Source organism: Typopeltis vanoorti, chromosome 14 (assembly GCF_054136105.1).
Source record: "Typopeltis vanoorti isolate ZY-2024b chromosome 14, IOZ_Tvanoo_1.0, whole genome shotgun sequence".
NCBI classification, from domain to species: Eukaryota; Metazoa; Arthropoda; class Arachnida; order Uropygi; family Thelyphonidae; genus Typopeltis; species Typopeltis vanoorti.
Genome location: NC_143562.1, coordinates 92692433 through 92715996, shown reverse-complemented (window position 1 = coordinate 92715996; position 23564 = coordinate 92692433). Strand labels below are relative to the sequence as shown.

The window sequence follows — 23564 nt, the reverse complement described above, 5'->3', positions numbered from 1 at the left end:
AAGCCAACAGTCTCTTCTCTTGTTTTTAAGGTCCAAGTTTCTGCCCTGTAGAGATTTGTTGGTAGTGTTTAAAATACATCAACCACTTGAAAAGGTAGTTGATTGTATTAAAGTGTATTGAAGATATTATAGATTTAAAGATATGTCAAGTATTAAAAATGCAACAACCACTTGAAATTCCCCTAACTTTTCTGTTGCACTTGTAAAAAGGTAGGTTATATAAGCAGGAATATCTCCTGTTGATTGGTGGTGCTAGAATCTATATTGACAATCATTTATCGATTGAGAAGTTTCAAGATAGTGTAGCAGTTGAGTGTTTATGGTTTTACCCATCACACTAATACCAGGTTTTCCTTTTTATTATGTCAGCTATCCTCTCTAATGATTCAATATATTCATGTCTTTCTTCCTTAGTAAAATCTTCTGGAACAAATTAGTCTTTGTTCCAGAAGATTTCTGTCCAATTTCCCATTTTGAATTTGCCCACATCACTCTACTTCTGTCTGCTCTTCAAGAAGTTTACCTACATGTTTTGTGTTGAATAGTGTAACTGCTCCTTCCTTTTCCTGTCAATTTCCCAAATACAGAATCTTATTTTTATTATTTAGCATTATCTCACCTGTTTTAAGCTTCTTAGTTTGAGTAACTCTAATTATATTTACATGGTACCTTCTAATTATTAATAATCAGTAGTCTTACAATGGATGGTGAAATTCACCTGTCACTTACTATCATTATTAAATGATTTGTGTAAGTTGCTGGCAAAGAAGATGTTTGTGATTGTCTGTGAAAATACTAGTTGTAGTGGTGGACAGTAGATGATGGGTTGAGTGGTCGTGACGGAAAGTTGTAGAGTAGGTGCCCTCCCTCGATGAGTCTTTGGACTCCCTGGAGGTGTCCAATAATAATAATAATTCTTCATGCTGAGAGTATTTCAAAGAGTGTGCCTGTCAGTATGATAACATTTGGAATTAGCACTCAGAATTATTCAATGACTTTTTTTTAAGATGCCAAGATTATGCCAGTCCAAAATTTAAGACTTTCTTTTAAGGTTACACGGTGATCAGCATTCATATTAATTAAATTAGGGAAACAAAACACACGTGTTAAAAAGATTATTTTACTGATTAAAAATAAAATAATAACTTTACGTTTAGACTTCTGTATTGAGGTCATCTTGAGAAGGATACATTCAGAAGTATAAGAACAAGCTACATGCTGTTGCACACTACACAAGTAAATTACATCTACGTTGTTAACTAATCTTTTTTTTTCTTAGCCTGCCCTCTAGTGGGGAAAAAAAACTACAATAAACTCTGCTAAAGTCCTCATGTACTAGGATTTTTCTGGAATTACACAGTTATATTACGATTATCTTCTGGATTTGTACAGGTTGCTATTGAATGTTCAAGGGGGGGGGGGGAACTTCACTGGGTCTTGTATTGAGATTTTTCTTTGTGGTTGCTATGAAGGTTGTAGATGGGTCCTCCACATTCTTGGAATTGTTAGACCATTTTTATTCAGATTCGGATCATGTTTGAGCATTTCACATGCTTTCTTGAATTTACGCTCAAACCAGGTTTTGATGTGATGTAGGGACTTGGTACCTTTCCAGTCAATTCTGTGGTATGTTTGGAGTGCATGGCTAGAAAGGCCAGTTTTTCCAAAATGGAGGTATTTTATGTGACATTTGTGTTCATCCTTTCTGATTGGGATGGTTCGTCCTGTACCGTACATAGGGGAAACAGGACGAACCATCCCAATGACCGTATCTTCGGGCCATGTGGTAATTGACTTAAGTAGATTCTCTGTTTTCTTTTTTATTCTATTAGTTGGGTTATAGTTAACTAATTGGTATGTGTTATTGTCCGAGACCAGCAGATTCATTTTATCCACATAAGTGGTTCAGTTTAAGATAACGGTGGCACTTCCTTTATCTTCTCTGGTTATTACGATGTTCGGATTTGACTTTAGGGATTTTATTGCTGTTAATTCGCGTTTAGTTAGGGTGCTTGTTATACTCCTCACACCCTTCTTCACCACATCTTTATACAACTTCTAGGGATGGCTTCTCATTCTTCCCATCTTAACATACACTCTTTTTATAATTTCTTCTGTATTAATTTGATAGAATTCCTTAATTAACTTGAAGGTCTCTATCATATCTCCTCTTCTCCTCCTATCCACCAACCTCTGTAATCCACATTCTCTCAAACGCTCTTCACAACCAACATTCCAGAGTCCTGATATCACTTTGGTTATTCATCTTTAGACCCTCTCTAGTGTATCCACATCACAAGGAAAACTAGGTGACCATATATACTGATGAAGTATCCATTAAATTATTCCACTATATCATTTGTTATGGTTACTCCCTACCATAACTATCCACCCCTAACCAACCTGCTATAATTATTTTTCCTCTTGCTTGCCACATAGCAGAAAAATTTCCTTGGATTATCTTTGACCTGACTGTTCAATCTCCTCTCATATTCTACTTTTTCTTTTTTAACAATGCTTGTCACATTTTTGGTCTGCACTTTGTTCTTCATGCATCGGTTCAGTGCAAACTAACTTATACTTCCTCCATATTTCTTTTGTAACACTGCTTGTTTGATTTCACTGTTCATCCATCTTACTCTTACTCTATTTATTTGCTTAATTCTTGGTATGTAGTTATGCATTGCTTGTTGGATACTGCCTTCTCATTTCTCATGCACTGTCAACATCTTTTCTACACAATTCACGAACAGTATTGATACTAGTTGACTATGGAGCTTGTGATAATCACTCACCATATAGTTCCACATGGTTCTAGAAAAATTCGCCATAAACATTTTCACCATAAAACATTTTCACAGTAAGACATTTTGCATTAATTTTTGTAAATAATTAATGATTATTTACAAAAATGAATGCTTTTATAATACCCTTTATCAGTGGATGATAAAGGGTATTGTAAAATCATTAAAATGGCAAATATTTATTAAGGTGAATGTCAGTGATACGTAACATAATGAAATCATTTAAAAATTGTGCAAATTAGCAAATTAAAAGAGATGCTGCTTAAATAATGAACCTTTTTCTGCATATCGTCAGTTCAACAAATCCATCAGTAACATCGCTCATTGGAAAAAATGCTAGTGCCGTGAAGCATTTAATTTTCATGTTGAATTCACGATCAACAGCTACAACATGGATGCAAAGTCATGTGGTCAGGGCATGACACCAAACACGAAGCAGGAGTTGGCTTCCTTCTTAACAAAAGAGCTAGAGAGACACTGTTAGGCTACAAACCAGTCAATGAATGAATCAATTGCAGCAAGATTTCAAGCAAAACTATTTAATACATCAATAGTCCTGATATAAGCAACCACATCTGTCAGCACGATGAGGATATTGACTTATTTTACAAAGATCTGACTGAGACAATAGAAACAATATCAAAGCAAGATGTACTAATTATTGAAGGAGATTGGAATGCCATAGGCAGAACAGATAATGTGGTTGGGAAAGAGTCATGGGAAAATATGGTTTTGGAGAAAGAGATGAACGAGGTGAAAAAATGGTTAGAATTTGCTGTGGACCACGAGATGATGATCTGTAACACACGATTCCAGCAAAAGGAGCATAGAAAATAGACATGACAATCAAATGATGGGAAAACCAAGAACATGACTGATATGATTAAAAGACGATGGATATCATCAGTACGGCAGTGTCGAATTTTCAAGGAGCAGATATAGACTCGGATCATAGTTTAGTAATTGCAAACATCAAGTTGAAATTAAAAAGAAAATATAAACCCCATCATCAGAAACGAAGAAATACAGCAAGAATAAGTGAAGCAGAAATAGGAAGAAGGTACAGAACAGTGTTAGAGGAGAAACTTAAAAGTGTGGACAAAGAAAAAAAAATCTAAACTAAGAGTGAAAGGAGTAATGAAGGTGATAGAAGATGCAGTTGAAGAAACAATACCAGAAGAAGAAATGGATTAGACAAGAAACACTGAAGTTAGTACAGGAGAAAAGAATGTTGACGATAAGAAGGGATACATCAGAACAAATAGAGGAGCAATATAGAAGAAAGTATAATGAGGTGAAAAAAGCAGTCAGAATGGTTAACATGAAATGGTTAGAAGCCCAATGCAATAATATAGAACAGTACTGTGGAAAGCATAAAACTATGGAGGTGTACAACATGATTAGAACCATTAATAGAAGGTGGCAACCAAAACAGACCACAGTTAAAGACAAAAAAGGCAAGTATTGATTAATAAAGATAAAATTGCACAGCAATGGACAAGATACTAGTCGGTATAACTGACTAGTATCTTGGAACAAAAAAAAAAAAAAGTACTAGATTTAGATAGCGTTGGGGAACTAACTGAAGAATTGAAGCAGATATCACAACAAGGTAATGAGTATGAAATGGAATCACTCAATTGGTATCGCGGACTTTGTTGATCCAGGTGACTTCCGAGCCAGCATGTTGTAGCTGTTGATTGTATAGGCATCAGATAACAATCATGTTTTTTCTTTACGGTCAGAGCATCGACATTCTTCTGACTGACCCTCCTCCTTTTTCCAGACTTGGGACTGGCACAAGACCCCTAAGGATTCCATGGTGGCTTTTTTTTTTACTTTGCTTCCTGGCAAATCAGAATTAACTTACAGCAGATTATTCAGTGTCTTAAAGGGCCTGCGTTCATCATTAGATCCCAAAACATTAGTGGTTCACTTCAAGAAAGCAAATATCAATGCGTTTTCTAACATATTTACATCAACAACAGGTTGTTTATTTCATATGGCACAAAATCTTTATTGCAAAATTGTTGCCATTGGTTTGAAGTTACGCTATTAAACAGATGGTGAATTCAACACGAAAATTAAATGTTTCACAGCATTAGCATTTCTTCCAATGCGCGATGTTACTGATGGATTTGTTGAATTGACTATCTGCAGCAAAAGGTTCATTACAGGTAACCCTCGTATAACGCGGTCTACAAATTGTAGTAACCCTTATTCAATGTGGTACTTGTACAACACGGTTTCATTATTACACGGTCTACAAACTGTACTGACCCTTTATCTTTTCATATATTTTTCACTGCACGACTTAAAAATCAAATTTTATCTTCGTTAAATTTTGTCTGCCCGCATCACGCATGTAGTTATAAGTAGCGAATTTATATTAGGGAAAATACCCTTTACCGTGCATGTACGTCAATTGTTTACCGTATAAAGTGTTTATTGTTGAAAATTTCTTCTTTTTCTGCCAGGAAATTGCATTAAAAATCATGTATGTTAATCTCAAGCTGAGCACTTTATTTTTTGATGAGTTACATACAATATGTAATGCTTTTTTTATGTAAAAAATGTATTTTTATAGTAATGGCCACTTAGAGAGCTTTTGAGATGGTTGAAAACGAAATTATTGAACTAATTGATGGGAAAATAGATTTAAATGAGGAGGAACTGGTACAATTAATAGTTGACGTCAAACAGAATGGCAGGGAAAATTCTGCTGAAGATTCTGATTGTGAAGAATCCGTTAAAGAATTCAGTTTAAAGAAATTAGCAGAAGGATTGGACTTGGCAAGAAAGGAAGTTATTTTACGGATAATGATCCTTCAATGGAGCGCTTCAGAAAATTCACGAGACAACTGAATATTTGTTTAGCTTCATATTATTATAAACTTAATAAAAAAAATTGCAGCATAGTGGTAAGCAAGATCTTATTAAATTACTGACTTCTTGATAATTAAGCCAGTCGAAGTATGCAATGAGAATTATACAAATGATGTCCAAGAGATTTCAAGTGATGACAACGTCTGGCCACTCATAAATAAAGAACGTCTGCGTTCTTCTAGTTTTGAAGATGGTGATGACGATTAAAATATGCAGTTTATTTTATTTTGCCTAAAACATTTATGCATTATGTTCAATGAAGTTTACATACAATTTGTAATTTTTATAAGTTTATACTATGTATTTGTTTCATAGTTTATGTTTTCTTAACTTACATGAATTACCTGAAGTAAATAAAAATATATTTTTGTTGGATATGTCATTATTGTTTATATAATTTAAAAATATATATATATGGAAACATAACCCTACTTTTTATATGCGATCTGAGTCTCGCATAACGCGATTTATATAACGCGGCATTTCTATAGAACCTAACATTCGCATTATATGAAGGCTACCTGTATTTAAGCAGCATCTCTTTTAATTTGCACAATTTTTAAATGATTTCATTATGTTATGTATCACTGACATTCACCTTAATAAATATTTGCCATTTTAATGATTTTATAATACTCTTTATCATCCATTGAATATTTACAAAAATTAATGCAAAATGTCTTACGGCGAAAATGTTTACGGTGAATTTTCCGGCCAATGTTCCACATATAGGATTTCTTGATAACATTTTCCTGTTTGACTACCTTCCAAACCAGTATTATCTTGTGATCACTTTCACCAACAGGTGGCAGTGTTGATACCTCATTCACACCCACATCCTGTGAGGATATCACCAAAATCTAACACCCATAAATCTTGTGTTGCTTTCATTACATCCTACTTTAGATAGTTATCCTGCAGAAACTCAACAAATTCACCATGTCACTATACACTATCTCTTCTTTCCAATTCACATTCTTATAATTACAATCTTCCATTAGGATCATTTTCCTTTTACTTGCTCAACTAATTTGTCTAAACATTTCATAATCAGTACTCTCCAGATTCCCTTGCCTATAACAGCATCCTGTTAGATACTATTCTATTGATCTCCACTTCACACTGTACAGCTCAAAATTTTTACACATACTATTGTTTTCCACTTCAATTCTTGATGGACACAATTCTTCCTCTATCATTAACAATACTATCCTTTCTCTCTTCATCTTTCTATCCTTTCAAAAAATTTCATTTCCTACCATTTCAAGTCCTGACAGTATATCATCCTGAGTCAACCAAGTTTCACTTATGCCAATTATCTTTGGGCATACTGATTCAATCAATGATACAAATTCGGCCACTTTATTTCTGATACTCCATACAAGCATAGCAATTCTCTACTTTTTTGAGGCCATCCCATCAACACAATCACTTTTTACTCTATCTCTCTCTCTGCTATAATGCATTTCTCTCTTCATCCTGATCATAACTGTTTCTCTGATCCTGACTCTGATTTTCATTTATATACGAGGGCATTTCGATAAGTCCATGCAAAGCCTAAGAAATGGCACCACCAGTACGTATCAAGGTTACTTTTAGTTGCTGTCAACTGTTGGAGAATCACACCCTAAGTTTCAGTCAGATAGATCTATTATTCTGTGTTTGGCGTTCATTTGAATCGATCCAGTACTGTGATTTGTGAAAAATGGGTGAGAAAGAATTTCGTGTAGATTAAGCATTACTTTTTGAAAGCCAAAATAGCTCAGGAAACAATAGCTAAGCTTGATAAACATTATGGTGAGTCTGCACCTTCGATTAGAATGGTTTATAAGTGGTTTAGTAACTTTCGAAGTGGCCATATGAGCACAAGTGACGCTGAATGTTCTGGATGTCCTGTTGAGGTCACTACTCCAGAAATTATTGAAAAAATCCATGGATATGGTGATGGATGATAGAAGAGTGAAGGTGCATGAAACTGCTAAGGCTTTGGGCATCTCAAATGACTGCGTACATAATATTTTACACGTGAGAAAACTATCTGCAAGATAGGTGCTGCATTTGCTCACACTGGATCAAATGCATCAACGTATGAACTATTGCAAGGACAGCTTGAAGCTGTTTCAACGAAATCCAGAGGAATTTTTGCATCATTTCATAACAGTGGACGAAATATGGATTCATCACTACTAGCCTGAGACCTGAGACAATTCTAACTTCCCTTTGAATTCATTCCATACATTCACAAATTGAACTCTCTCCACATGACACAATTCAGCCATCTTGTCATTCAGTATCATTGTTCTCCTTCTCAGTTCACTACTGTCATATCTGTGCAATAAACTAACCACTTTCCCAGTGACACTATTATCCTTCATTTCCAGCATCAACTTCTTCAAATCCCTTTCCACATTCTTTGTCTCACTATTCAAGTCATTTTTGTCCACCACTATCACTAATTTTGATGCTTGTTTCTTCTATGTAAAGCATCTGATATTCATTTTATTGTACCACCTGTAAAACATGTCTCATGTACTTTATTTTTTATCAGACCTTTAATGATTGGGTCACCATATAAAGGCAACTCTATCATCTATAGATACTTGCTTCTTTTTATTAACTTCCTTGTCATTTACATCAGTTATGCTCTTCTTTAAATGTTCAGTTTCCTCAAACGTGTGGACAGACTTATGTGTTCGTCGAACATGTTGTTTATTATTTTAACGGTATAATAGAACACAGAAACTAAGTAAATAATTGATTTATTAACTTGATGCTGGTATTATAACCAGCATCTTCAGAGCACAAAAACACTGTTTGTCACAATACGCGAGACTAAAACAACATGGTGTACATTAACAAAATTGTAGCAGCAACACAAAGACTAGAGTCCTGATTTTGGCGCCCTCTATCTGAAAAAAAAAAAAAAAAAAAAAAAAAAACGCTATCATATATTGCTAGAGTCCTAGAAAAGTGCTAGTTTTTACTAAAGTATAAAGAGCTAATAAGCTTCATTTCGGCAATGAAAACATTACTTATTCTTGTTGAGAGGCTTATACGCTGGTTAGACATAATAACTAATATTTAAGGAATTGACAGCGTATACTGGAAATATAGATTAAATAAACTTTAATATATACTTTCCGATATTTCGGCGAACGTTACGTTGCCATCTTCTTGGGAACTTACTAAAAAGACACGTGCACACAAGTACTAATACAACAAATGAGACTGAGGCTAGGACGTCTACTTTGGCCAAACAGGCAGGACAGCAAATATCAGAATCTCAGAACACAAGGATTACATCCTACTTTGGCCAAACAGGCAGGACAGCAAATATCAGAATCTCAGAACACAAGGATTACATCTGATTTCACCAGTACAGCCACTCTGGGCTTGCAGACCACGCTCTGGATACTCGCCACAGAATAAGATGGAAGAAAGCCACAGTAATACACCGCAGCAAGTTCAAGTATGAAAGACTATTCATGGAATCAGCCTCGGCCCTTAGGAACATGCCAAACCTCAACAAATTTGGATGCATGAAACTGCCCCAAATTTGGGAAACTTTCATCAAAAGAACTTCAGCCCAAAGGCCAAGAACTACCAATATAGCCCGTCAGGGGGCACCATCAGGACTTTAGGAAAACGCTAGCGTCCTAGCCTCAGTCTCATTTGTTGTATTAGTACTTGTGTGCACGTGTCTTTTTAGTAAGTTCCCAAGAAGATGGCAACGTAACGTTCGCCGAAATATCGGAAAGTATATATTAAAGTTTATTTAATCTATATTTCCAGTATACGCTGTCAATTCCTTAAATATTAGTTATTATGAAAACATTACTTAAATTAAGGGGAAGCTTATTAGCTCTTTATACTTTAGTAACTTAATGGTTGCACCTGTTTGGAAAACTCGTTCGCAAAGTACATAAGTTCTTTTCGCTATACACTTTGGTATTAGGTCTAGCTGCTCACTGATGAAGCCTCAAAAAAGGCTGAAACCGGTCTGGGTAGTGACCTGCCTCCATAATGTAATAACAGCATACATTTCCTAAGAAATGTGTTTTTACATTATGGAAAATACCTAAGAATAGCGATCTGAACTTCTTCCTCCACCTTTGCAACGAGTTGCCCAGTAATGTACTATGTACTAGGATCACTTGCATTGGCTAACGCTAGTGTCCGCCAATACTTTATAGTTTACTATATTCGGCAAGAAACTCTCTGATTCCAATCTTTGAGTTTCTTATTCGGTTTTAAAACTATGTGGGATTCAATATCCCCTTAATTTAAGTAAGTGCTAGTTTTTCCTTAATATGACTGTCTCCCAGATCTTCGGCAAGTTAATACAGCCATATTTGTTGAGATTTGGAGTGTGTTTTAGGGCTTCTGTCGCCTCTAAGAACAGTCTCTCTGATTTATATGGGTTTCTGTGTAGTACTTTTGTGTTTTTCCAGTTGATCCTGTGTGCAGGGGTATCCAGAGCATGGTCTGCTAGGCCCGACTTCCCATAATGATATTTCCGGACGTATCGTTTATGTTCGCTGATGCGGATATTCACAGTTCTTCCTGTTTGACCGTAGTAGGCTTGATTGCATGAGCAGGGTACTTGGTAGACTCCTGGATGTGATAAAGATACTTTCACAAACAATCACACCATCATCCTTCTCAACAATATGGCATATTAAAAACGCTAACCCATAGAGCGAGAGCAATCTGTTCAAATGACAAGGCTCTTACTGCTGAACTGACTCACTTACGCCACACCTTCTTGGCCAACGGCTACAATCCACAAAAAATAAACAAAATACTAAACACTCCTAAGAAACCCCTCCCACCATCCACCACAGAGAACTACAACAAAACAGTCACCATCCCTTACATTAAAGGCACATCCGAAAAGATCTCAAGAATTCTCATTAAACATAAACTACGCACTACATTCAGACCATGTAGCAAATTAGCCACCCTCATCTGCTCACCCAAGGACAGCATTCCTCCTTTATCACATCCAGGAGTCTACCAAGTATCCTGCTCATGCAATCAAGCCTACTACGGTCAAACAGGAAGAACTGTGAATATCCGCATCAGCGAACATAAACGATACGTCCGGAAATATCATTATGGGAAGTCGGGCCTAGCAGACCATGCTCTGGATACCCCTGCACACAGGATCAACTGGAAAAACACAAAAGTACTACACAGAAACCCATATAAATCAGAGAGATTGTTCTTAGAGGCGACAGAAGCCCTAAAACACACTCCAAATCTCAACAAATATGGCTGTATTAACTTGCCGAAGATCTGGGAGACAGTCATATTAAGGAAAAACTAGCACTTTTCTAGGACTCTAGCAATATATGATAGCGTTTTTTTTTTTTTTTTTTTTTTTTTTTCCAGATAGAGGGCGCCAAAATCAGGACTCTAGTCTTTGTGTTGCTGCTACAATTTTGTTAATGTACACCATGTTGTTTTAGTCTCGCGTATTGTGACAAACAGTGTTTTTGTGCTCTGAAGATGCTGGTTATAATACCAGCGAAATATCAGCATCAAGTTAATAAATCAATTATTTACTTAGTTTCTGTGTTCTATTATACCGTTAAAATAATAAACAACATGTTCAGTTTCCTCCTCCATACGCTTAACCGGACTCTTCAATTTCATTAACTCTTGCCTAAGCTCTTCCATGTCACTTCTTACCATTGCAAGCACCCCCTTCCATTTTCTGATTATTCCTGGTAACACAATTCTCATTTCTTTTTATCATTCGATCTAACACTCCATAAATCTTTAATTTCTTCTGATATTCCTGGTAACACCATTCTCATTTTTGAAACATCCTAGTCTTTCATCGCACTTCTCACATACTATAGCACATTCCTTTTTATCATCCGATCTTTAACGTCTTTGGACCCATACATAAAACGATTGTCACATCTTGTCCACTGCAAAAAGTTCAGCGAAAAACTCTTCCTCGTTGCTGGCGTACGCTTCTTTGCTGCCACTGCCACCATTTTTGTAATGTTAACTAGCACTTTCATGTTAATCAAAATAACAAATGGAGTGAACACTTTTAGAACAACATAATCAGATTGCAATTACAAATTATGTTTGTAATTGCAATCTGATTATATCCAGATTCCAATGATTATATCCTTCTCATCTTGACACCATTCAGAGGACTACTAATACTTTTAGTATTACTTTCACCTTTTGGATTTCTGCCAATAACTCGTCTTATGGGTGACAAAAGTACAATAGGCAATGGCTGCCATTTTGTGTTTCTAACTCTAACTGATATTACTGTGAAGCAGTTAGTTTTACAGCTGATTTTTATTTTGTAGTCAAACCCAACTTTCTTTCTGGAAAAAAAAAACCTTGCTAGTGCTGTATCTAATAAATATTGTGCTCAGCAGCTTGTATTTATTAGTTCATTCCCTTCTTTTTCCTTAGTCAGAAATTATGTTTGTAATTGCAGTTTCATCATCCCAGTTTCTGTGGATGATCCTTGTACTGTATACTATATGTGCATATATCTCCATTTCCTGAATGGTCAGATTGACCTGAGAAAACACACAGTTGTCTTTGTATCAGCAGGGCATATGACATTCATATCTTGCCAAATGATATAGCTATCTTTTTGAGCATTCCATCAAAATAGGCCTTTTTATTTTGCACTCTGATAACAATGTATTCCTTTATCTGCTGAATTTGATATTTCCTTCCAATGTTGAACTAATACAGTGAATGTTTTTTTTTCATCATTGTAATGTTTCGGCTGGGATTAGTTAGTCTTTTGTTTCTTTATCTTCTCTAGTCAGTTTACAGTGCTTTAACATCTTGAAATTCATTTTTACTTTCATGTTTGATTTAGCAATTTCTGAAGTAACAAACAAAGGTTATGGTGCAAACCTGATTTTAATGTAAAAGGAGGAAATTTGAAAAAGTATTTTTTTAGTTTTTCTGGCAGCGAAAATCATAGAAAAGGCGTCTCATGTGACTTGGAGCCCTTCTGTCTTTGATTCATGTATGTGCTAGCCTAGTTGGATGAGTGGTTAGTGTATCCATTCTCCAAGCAGCAGGTTATGGATTTGAATCCTACTGGACATGAGTGTTTATTGGGAAATCTCATTTATTAGATGCCTGAAGTAGCTTAAAAAAGTTTTGTTGATCTAGAGCACAGCTTCTGGAGTCTGACCCTTAGCCCAAGTAATATTAGTATAGTCTAATATGAACTAAACTCCATAAACAACTGTCTTTCATGGGTGAGAAATTCACATGAAAATTTCTTGCTCTTTATCATCAAAAGTTAATATTTTTTTGACAGTTTGATAATCAATAAGAAAAATTCAACAGAAATGAATTCTTTATCATGTTTCTTATAATTAAAAAGGAAATACTATAACAGGATATAAAATTAATCATCATCATCAGTTTCCTGATATGTACTCCCAAGGGTATTCAGGTTACTGTGATGACACTATGTGATTAAGTTTACATTATTATTAATCTCCTATCAACAATTTTCCTCCAAATCAATCTGTTATTTGTGAGCACTCCAATATTGTCATTTCTAACATTTCGTGCTTCTAAGACACTTCTGGCTGAATGAATCCACCTAGACCTTGGTCTTTCTCCGAGTCTCTTTCCTGCTATCTTGGCATCAAACACCTGTTTTGCTAACTTTTCTTCATCCATTCTATTTAACTGGCCATTCTATATAAAATTAATACTAATGAACAAAAAAGTCCCTGAGTTTTACTTTTATTCATTAATGATGGAGGAAAGTTGTTTCAAGCTTGGCTCAGTCACTCATGGTGTGACTGTTAACCCTCTTTCACTCTGAAAGGCAAATGGACTTGTTTAATAATATTATAGTAGTTTTGCAGAACAGTTTACATTTGAATGCCTAACATGATATTTGTAAATTTTCAGTTGGAAATTAGAAAACTGTTGGTTTAATATTCTCCTGTAGGCATTAGCAGTAAAAATTATCAAGGATGTAGAATGGTAACAGTAAAATCTTGTTTACAGTTCATCTACTCCTAGGGTTAGCATTCATGTTAAATATGACTTATTTTTATACTTAAGTCAGATTGGCTTAAGATGAAGAGAAAGGACAGCGCCTGAACAGTATTATTATTACGTAACACCTCCAAGGAGTCCAAAAACTCATCGAGGGAGAGCACCTACTTTACAACTCTCTGTTTCCACCACTGAAATCCACCAACTGCAATGAATGACAACTACCATCATCATCACCACCAATGCCATCTACCATCCATCATCACCACTCATTTTCACAGACAATCACAAACATCCATGCCCATGGCAGGATTCAAACCCACATCCTTTGGCTGGAGAGCGGATTCACTGACCACTCGGCTAGCACCTAGAAAAATAGCAGATCATTGTTATTATGTCAGTGGCATTATCATCATAGAAAAATAGCAGATCATTGCAAACTTCTTCAAGTTTAAAAAAAAAGAAAAAAAAGTGCTTATTAAATATTTAGAAAAAATCCAAGGCAGAAGCTCATTGAGCTAGCAATTAAATGTAAGCATAAACAAAATTCTATAGACAAATCAAGTCTTAATTTTTAAAATATTTAAAGTCAAATAAAGAATAAAATGTTTGCAATTTTGTTTTTAATTTTTAGTTTTGCAGTATTCAAATTACATACAATTGACCGCCATAATGCAATGTGCATATAGGATTAACTGCCCTATCAGAGCACTAATTATGTTTCCAAGAAGCCAAGTTTGGCCATGATAAGCCATTGAGTTTTAAAAGCAAAGGGAAAATGGTAATGAGAAGCCAGAAGATGATTGTCTTACACACCACTGCAATTTTAGTAATACCATCTGTATTCATTGTTTTCATAATTACATAATTATGAAACCTGGTACTGTCACATTATCATTAAATTATTCAAATTTATCACACTTGAGATTCTAATCTCAAGTGTGATAAATGATAAATTTTTGTTCATGCTGCTAAGTTGAAAACATTAATAACATTATAATTTTTTCTTTACAGTTACTCAAGTTTCAGTTGATGAATCTGCTGTCTCCTTAACATTTCAGCAGTGGCTTTCAAGTATCACAGAACAGATCAATCAATCTATGCACTACCAGTTTGATGGTTAGTATTAATTAATTTAATGAATTATGAAAAGTTTCATATCATTTTGGCATTTAAGAGTAAATTTGTTTGATGGAGTGCTATTCAGTTTATTATTATTTCTAAATGGAAGCATTAGCAAAAATTGCACTGAAGTTGCTACCAGTGAGATTTTTCTGTTTATAGGTTCTAATCTAATAAAAAAATTCTTTATTAGATTTGTGCCTTATTTCTTCCCCACTTTTCTAACATGCATTAATGAGTGATTCCATTAAAGGGCATATTAAACATATTCTGGAGATGCAGATCTCCTTATCATCTAAAATATCTACAGTTTTCACGTCACCTTTATTATCTCTAATTCCTTCTGCATATTTTATTCTTAATTTCTAGGCTTTCTCAACAACCTCCAGACATTTTGCCACCTTCTTGATATTTATCTTCTATATTTTTATTAGTCTTCTGAAACTTTTGTTTAACTAAATTTTACACATAGCTTAGCTATCTTAGATTTTTCTTTGTATTCTGTCAAATTACAGGCTGGCTGACTTGTAATTTTTATAAGCCCATCATGGAGTTGTAATTTTTCTCTCATTGCAACTTCACCACATCTTCCTCTTGAAAACACCTGAATCAGTCAGTATAGCCAGGCTGAGTGGTTAGTGTATCCGTTCTTCAGCCAAAAGGCTGCAGGTTTGAATCCCGCCATGGCGTGGATGTTTGTGATTATCTGTGAGAATACTAGTGGTGGTAATTGTCAGTAGATGGTGTTGGTGTAGACGAAGGTAGTTGCGGTTGGTGGATTGATGAGACGGGGAGTTGTAGAGTAGGTGCACTCCCTCGATGAGTCTTTGGACTCCCTGCAGGTGTTACGTAATAATAATTTATAATAATAATATCTGACTGAACAAAGTGTTTTCAAGAGTTTTAAGCAGGATGAAAATTTGGTTTTTGTTTTTAAATTCTTGAAAACATGACCAAGCCATGGAGACCTTTTTTTCTTGAATGATATGCATATTTGAGACTACCATTAATCTTCGCAAGCTTATCAACTTTGATTGTTTTTGAAATATTTGTACATATTTCTTTCTAAATATAAAATTCATTTTTATCTTACTTAAAACTAAGTGATGATCACTTCCAGTTTCAAATCCTCTTGTGTCCTGAACCAGCATGAAGATATCGCTATGTTATAGTTAGTAAGTCTTATTTCTTTTTGTGCTTTATGTTGGGGCATGGTATTAGTAATGAATAGTCAAAGTCCTGCAATCCAGCAGGAGCTTAACATTATTATTTGCTTAGCTCTTTTCTCTAATTCCTGAAACATTTTGTATTTCTGTTATTCATTTCTACTCAGCTGTTTAGATCTCTATCAAAGACCAACTGTTTCTTTATTTCAACTGTTGTCTCTAGTGACTCAAAAAATTCTTCCTTAGTGGAACCTTTTGTGGAACCATGGACAATTTGTCCAATTTCCCATTCTTGTATTTATCTGCATCACTCTACTTGAAGTTGCCTGCCATTACAAAAAGTTATCTTCCTGTTTATTATTGATTACTATAGCTACCTCTTGCTGAAATAGCAGGTTGTAGTTGTTGTTTAGAAGAATCTTGCATGTTTTTGTCTTGTTCGTTTTGGTACCACCGGTTATGTCAATATTACTTTTCTAATTCTATCACCTACACTTCTTTTCTTTTGTTGTTTCTTACATTGATGGCCTGTCTTGAATTCTACTGATGTTGACTTTGTTCTAGTAGCTAACTTTTCCCTGTTTGCCCTTGTTCTCAGACAGGAACCTTATTTAATCAGGTGACATTTCTTCTTGTTGTACTATCATTTTCTCTTTCAGCATAAGTCAGTACAGAATACAGTTTGGTTGGCTGAATTCCAAATCGTCAGCTCATCCATCTTCATTTAGTATTCAGATAGATCCTACTAAAGAGATGTGTACTATGAAAAGGGGAGGATTGAGCATAAGGTCAGAAATCCCTCTCGGTTTTCTGCATTCCTTAAAGGTTTTTGGTTTGGGTTTATAGTTTATTTGGCACAAAAACTACAAAGGTCATACTGTACGATATTAAGTTTACAACTATACATAAGCAATTCAAGAAAATTGTAAACAATATGCCTGTACAAAAATTAGGTTCCACAAAGCAGTCTACATAGAAACTGAATTGCAGCAGAGGGCACAGCAACATACAAGGTTAAAGGTTACAGTAGTACAAAAATTGTCAACAATACAAGTTAAATAAACAAAATGCATGTACAAGCCACCAAGCCAAGGAATGCGGTATCTACATATAGTTAAAATCAGGACCAGCGGAAGCATGTCTGCATTGCAGGCAGGCGCCACTACAAGGCGGGCGCCATTTCAAAGTGTTAGTATGAAGTTTCATTCTATCTTTAAATTTTTTTTTAAAGAATTAAGTAATAATAATTAGGTAAGTCAATATAATTGCTGCAAATTTACAGTTAGAAAAAGTTACAAAGTTACAGTTACAAATTTAAAAAATGTTTGTAAATTCTTTCCACATGATTATGATTCTAGTAGCAAGGCTTATACGTTGGTTAGACATAGCTGGTAATTAGTTTACGGAATTAACAACGCATATAAAGTATATTAATTAAAGGTAACTTTAATGAATAACTTCTATATTTCGGCAAAGTCACATTGCCATCTTCAGGAACATAAAGATATGGTATGTGCACACAAGCACTAACACAAAGCAAATGAGGAAGAAAGCAAGAAACTAATATTGTTCCTAAAGTCCTCATAGTGCCTTCTTGTGGGCTAATTTGGTAGTCTTGGCAGTTGGGCTGAAGTTCTCATAATGTAAGTCTCCCAAATTTGGGGTAGTTTCATGCACCCAAATTTGCTGAGGTTAGGAACGTTTTTTAGAGCTGCTGAAGATTCTTTGAATAATCTTTCGTATTTAAACTTGCTACGATGAATTAATTTTGTTTTCTTCCAACGAATTTTATGGTGGATATCTAAGGCATGGTCTGCCAGCCCAGAGCGGCTGTACTGGTGAAACCGGATGTAGTCTTTGTGTTCTGAAATCCTGATATTTGTTGTTCTGCCTGTTTGGCCAAAGTAGGACAGTTTGCAGCTGCAAGGGACCTGGTATACTAGGTCTAGGGGAAGTGGTTGGTCTTTGGTAGAGCGGATAAGGGATGCCAACTTTTTATATGGTCTGTAACAGGAAGTAAGGTCATATTTTTTGAGGATATTGGTTATTTTCTCAGAGGTGCCCTGGATGTAGGGGATGGTGATAGACTTGGTGTAATCTTTATTGTGGAGGGGGGTTGTGGTTTACTGGTTTTAGTATTTTTTGGATTTTTTTGGGGTTATAGCCATTGGCTAAGAAAGTGTTGAGGATGTGGTTTAGTTCAGTAGTCAGGGCCTTGTCATCTGAGCAGATTAATTTTGCCCTGTTATATAGTGTTTTTATAACCCCATATTGTTGTGGGGGGGGGGGGGAATTGCTGGTGAATGTATCTGCCAGTATGGGTGGGTTTTCTGTAAACAGAGAAAACCAAAGATCCATCAAGCTGGCGGGTGATTAAAGTGTCTAGGAAAGGGAGGGTGTTGTTTTCCTCTTTTTCTAAGGTGAACTGGACTCCGGGGTGTTGGTTGTTTAAGTGTGTTAGGAAGGAGTGGAGTGTGTCTGAGTCATGTGGCCAAATAGCAAACACATCATCCACATAACGAAGCCAAATAGTGGGTTTTTGTGAGGCGTAGTTTAAGGCTTTCTGTTCAAATGTCTCCATAAAGAAATTTGCCAAGGGTGTGGAAAGTGGTGAACCCATGGCTGTCCCCTCTATCTGTTTGTAGAACTTTCCTTGCCAAACGAAATAGCCTGAGTTCATTGTGAACTGAAATAGGGCTGAGATATCAGGAGGAAACTTGGCTTGGATGAGCTCAAGGGTTTCTTTGAGTGGGACATTAGTGAATAGGGAGGAGACGTCAAAACTGACCATTATGTCAGTGTGTTGGAGTGTGAGGTTTTCAGTACTGGCTTTAAAGTGGGCTGAGTTTTTTTATGTGTGATGGTGTGTTGCCAGTGTAGTGTGTGAGCGTTTTGGCTAAATGTTTGGCTAATTTATATGTAGGGGAATCAATGCCATCCACTATGGGACGCAATGGCACATTTTGTTTATGTATTTTTGGGAGTCCATATAATTGGGGGGGGTCTAGAGTTATAAGGTTTAAGTTTGTTGGTGACTTCCACAGGCCAAGAAGTGACTTTCTTAAGGAGTCTGTGGAGAGTTCTAATCTGAGAGCTGGTCGGATTATATTCAATGGGGAGGTAAGTAGTACGGTCTAGTACTAAAGCATTTAGCTTACCTTTGTAGTCTTTTTGATTGAGCACCACAGTGGCGCTTCCCTTATCAGCTTTGGTGATTACTATTTTTTTTGTTGTTTTTCAATTCTTGTAGGGCTGCATATTCGTTTTTGGATAAGTTGGTTTTTGGAGGTTTGGCTTTAGTGAGAACACCGACTACATCCAGTCTTACATTGTTGGCGATATGGTTAGGCAGGTTGCGAACCCAAATAGAGCGGGATTCTATTTGGGTCCGCCAGCTTGATGGATCTTTGGTTTTCTCTGTTTACAGAAAACCCACCCATACTGGCAGATACATTCACCAGCAATTCCCCCCCCCCACAACAATATGGGGTTATAAAAACACTATATAACAGGGCAAAATTAATCTGCTCAGATGACAAGGCCCTGACTACTGAACTAAACCACATCCTCAACACTTTCTTAGCCAATGGCTATAACCCCAAAAAAATCCAAAAAATACTAAAACCAGTAAACCACAACCCCCCTCCACAATAAAGATTACACCAAGTCTATCACCATCCCCTACATCCAGGGCACCTCTGAGAAAATAACCAATATCCTCAAAAAATATGACCTTACTTCCTGTTACAGACCATATAAAAAGTTGGCATCCCTTATCCGCCCTACCAAAGACCAACCACTTCCCCTAGACCTAGTATACCAGGTCCCTTGCAGCTGCAAATTGTCCTACTTTGGCCAAACAGGCAGAACAACAAATATCAGGCTTTCAGAATGCAAAGACTACATCCGGTTTCACCAGTACAGCCGCTCTGGGCTGGCAGACCATTCCACCATAAAATTCGTTGGAAGAAAACAAAAATAATTCATCGCAACAAGTTTAAATACGAAAGATTATTCAAAGAATCTTCAGCAGCTCTAAAAAACGTTCTTAACCCCAACAAATTTGGGTGCATGAAACTACCCCAAATTTGGGAGACTTACATTATGAGAACTTCAGCCCAACTGCCAAGACTACCAAATTAGCCCACAAGAAGGCACTATGAGGACTTTAGGAACAATATTAGTTTCTTGCTTTCTTCCTCATTTGCTTTGTGTTAGTGCTTGCGTGCACATACCATATCTTTATGTTCTTGAAGATGGCAATGTGACTTTGCCGAAATATAGAAGTTATTCATTAAAGTTACCTTTAATTAATATACTTTATATGCGTTGTTAATTCCGTAAACTAATTACCAGCCACATGATTATGATAAAAATAAATAAATAAATTTCCATTTAGAAAGTTTTTTACCTTGGGTATAATATACGTGAAAGATACCAAGCTATTTTAAATATAAATAGACCTGGTTTTAATCCATTTCCCAAGTAAGCAAACAGACAAGCAAGTCAAGTTTGCACCTGCAAGTAGGAGTGACTCCGTACGTAGTGCAAGTCTAGTGTGGTAAAGGTGGAATAAGCTCTCATCACGTGATCAGAGGTTATTCTACCTTTGCCACACTAGACTTGCACTACGTACGGAGTCACTCCTACTTGCAGGCGCAAACTTGACTTGCTTGTCTGTTTGCTTACTTGGGAAATGGATTAAAACCAGGTCTATTTATATTTAAAATAGCTTGGTATCTTTAACGTAAATTGCCATTTGTTTGGGGACACCCATTTCAGCTTTGCAGGTGGGTAACATCCAGCCTAGCGCCGGCCCTGGTTAAAATTATAACAGATGTTTTTACAGCCATACATAAAGAGGCAAAAAGGAATTATTATACAACATTCATGCATAAAAATAAAATTTGGCACTTGGTATCTACATATAAACAAAGTTACAAAAAGGTCACACAAATATACAAGGTGTCCTACAGCAATACATAATTAATCAAAAAAAATAGTAAATAATATGTATGCACAAAAGTTAAGCTGGGCAATGCAATACCTACATATAAACAAAATTACTGCAGCATTTAAGGCAGTACATAATTAGACAGCAATACAAGTTAATAAGCAAAATGCATGTACAACACCAAGCCAAGGAATGCAGTATCTACATATAAGATTACAACAAATGTTATTACAGTAATACATAGAGTTAAAGAGGAATTATTATATAATATGTATGCATAAAAATTAAGTTTAGCAGTGTGGTATTTACATGTTAACAAAATTATGACAAGGCTACAGAAATACATGATTGGTCAGAAATTAAATTAATGAATAATATATATATTAATACTCAACTCCTGCACATATTCATCACAAAACATTACATAATTTGTACTATACACATACAAAAGTTAAGTGAAGCAATACGATATTTACATATAAACAAAATTACAGTCAAATGTGTTTGTATAAATTAATTCTTTGTAAAAAAATTAAAAACATCGTGCAATTTGCCTGAGTGTATATGGTTTGGGCCAGGTAGGCAAAAATTTCATTCTTCTCTCGTGCAAAGTGCTGGCACTCTTCCAGTATATGGTAAATAGTGAGACATGTATTGCATTTTTCACACATGGGAGGGTCATTAGCTCTCTGTAAATAAGAATATGTAAGATGACTGACCTATGTGGAACCTAGTGAGAACAACTTCCTCTTTCTCTTTATTTGTTGACTAGAATGTCAGTGCTTAATTTCAAGTTTAATATTATATCATTTGTTTGTTAATGCTTCCTGCCATCAGGGGCATGCCAGTAGTGTCCGGCGCCTTTGTGCAAAACTTTAGTTGGTGCCCCTATCCCCTCCCCCCCTCCAATAAAGAAATCACTTTAAAAACAGTTTTTTTTTTTAAACTATTTCCTCCTTTTTGGCACCTGTGTGCATTGCACACATTGCACATATGGCCGGCATGCCCCTGCCTTCTATGATGACTGCCATTGAGCAATTAGCTTTGATCAAGGGCTCTGTGGAGGTCTCCTCCCAGTTATCTAGTGACCCTTATGTGATCCTAAATAAATGAAATTCTTGATCAGAAATAAATTGAAATGTTTATTTTATCAGATATAGATTCAGATATTTTATCAGATTTAATGTATAGAATGGTTACAGTTTTATTATAGTCTAGTTTATTTTGTAAGTGAGGCTTGTGAAGAATTTTGTTGATAGTATTTTGGCTGTAGCCATTTTTAGGAAGGTATTTCTGATTACTTTTAATTTATCTTTAAGTGCTTGTTCATTGGAACAAATCTTCAAAGCCTTGTTTTTTAGTGTGTTAATGACACCTAGTTTTTGCGTTGGGTAGCAGTAGTTATGTGTATATATTGGCCAATATGTGTAGGTTTCTGGTAAACAGTGAAGGAAAGACTACCAGAAGGAAAACGTTCTGACAAGTGTATCTAGAAACGGAAGGGTATTCTGCTTTTCAGTCTCAATTGTGAATTATTTCTGTTGTTTGTTTAAGTGGTTGAGGAAAGTGTTTAATGTCTGGCGGCCATGGGGCCAGATAGTGAAAACATCGTGAATGTTGCACATGTACTACGTTCTGGCTATTTTTTGCGGCAAAACACTTTCTACCTACAAAAAGTAGGCACAGCCATGGACTCACCATTATCCCCCCCCCCAATTGTTAACTTTTACATGGAATATTTTGAGCAATGTGCTCTAGATTCCTCTCCTTTAAAACCAAGTCTGGCTTAGATGCATTGACGATGTTTTTGCTATCTGGCCCCATGGCTGCTAGACATTAGACACTTTGCTCAGCCACCTAAACAAACAGCGCAAACGCATACAATTCAGATTGAAAAGCAGAACACTTCCGTTTCTAGATACACTTGTCACACCTTCCTTCTGGCAGTCTTTCCTTCACTGTTTACCAGAAACCTGCACATACTGGCTAATATATGCACAAACTCCTAAAACCACCAACACAAATACTAGGTGTCATTAACACACTAATGACATCTAGTTTTTGTGTTGGTGTCACTAAAAAACAGGGCTTTGAAGATTTGCTTCAATGAACAAGCACTTAAAGATGAATTAAAATTTATCAACAATACTCTCCTAAAAAATGGCTACAGCCAAAATACTATCAACAAAATTCTTCACAAGACCTCGCTTAAAAACAAAAATAAACTAGACTACAATATAATTGTAACCATTCCATGCATTAAAGGAATATCTGATAAAATAAACAGAATACTACAGAAATACAACCTTGAAGCCACCTTTAAACCTCCTGCAAAATTAAGAACTTACTCAACTCATCCAAGCATCCACTCTTCCCCCACTGTCCCATCCTGGAGTATACCGGATTCATTGCACAGTTTAGAAACTATAATTTGCTTTATATAGGGGGAAACAGGATGCACAATTCCTATCTGAAAAAAGGAACATAAACGACACATTAAATATAATAACTATGGTAAAGCTGGCCTTTCTGATCATGCCCTGAACACTTTACATAGAATTGACTGGAAAAGCATCTGTTGTTTACATCACACCAAAACATGGTATGAACGTA

The 23564-nt window shown here is 35.8% G+C and overlaps 1 protein-coding gene across 5 annotated transcripts in view; it reads left to right on the top strand.

The window, feature by feature from the left end:
- Window positions 1-23564, top strand: part of LOC150099762 (uncharacterized protein C2orf42 homolog) — a 243042-nt gene that overhangs the window by 166609 nt on the left and 52869 nt on the right. For all 5 annotated transcript variants that reach the window (XM_090403602.1, XM_090403600.1, XM_090403603.1 and 2 more), the window contains one exon: window positions 14724-14828. In XM_090403602.1, the coding sequence (XP_090259728.1) occupies window positions 14724-14828 (105 nt within the window). The remainder of the gene's footprint in view (window positions 1-14723; window positions 14829-23564) is intronic.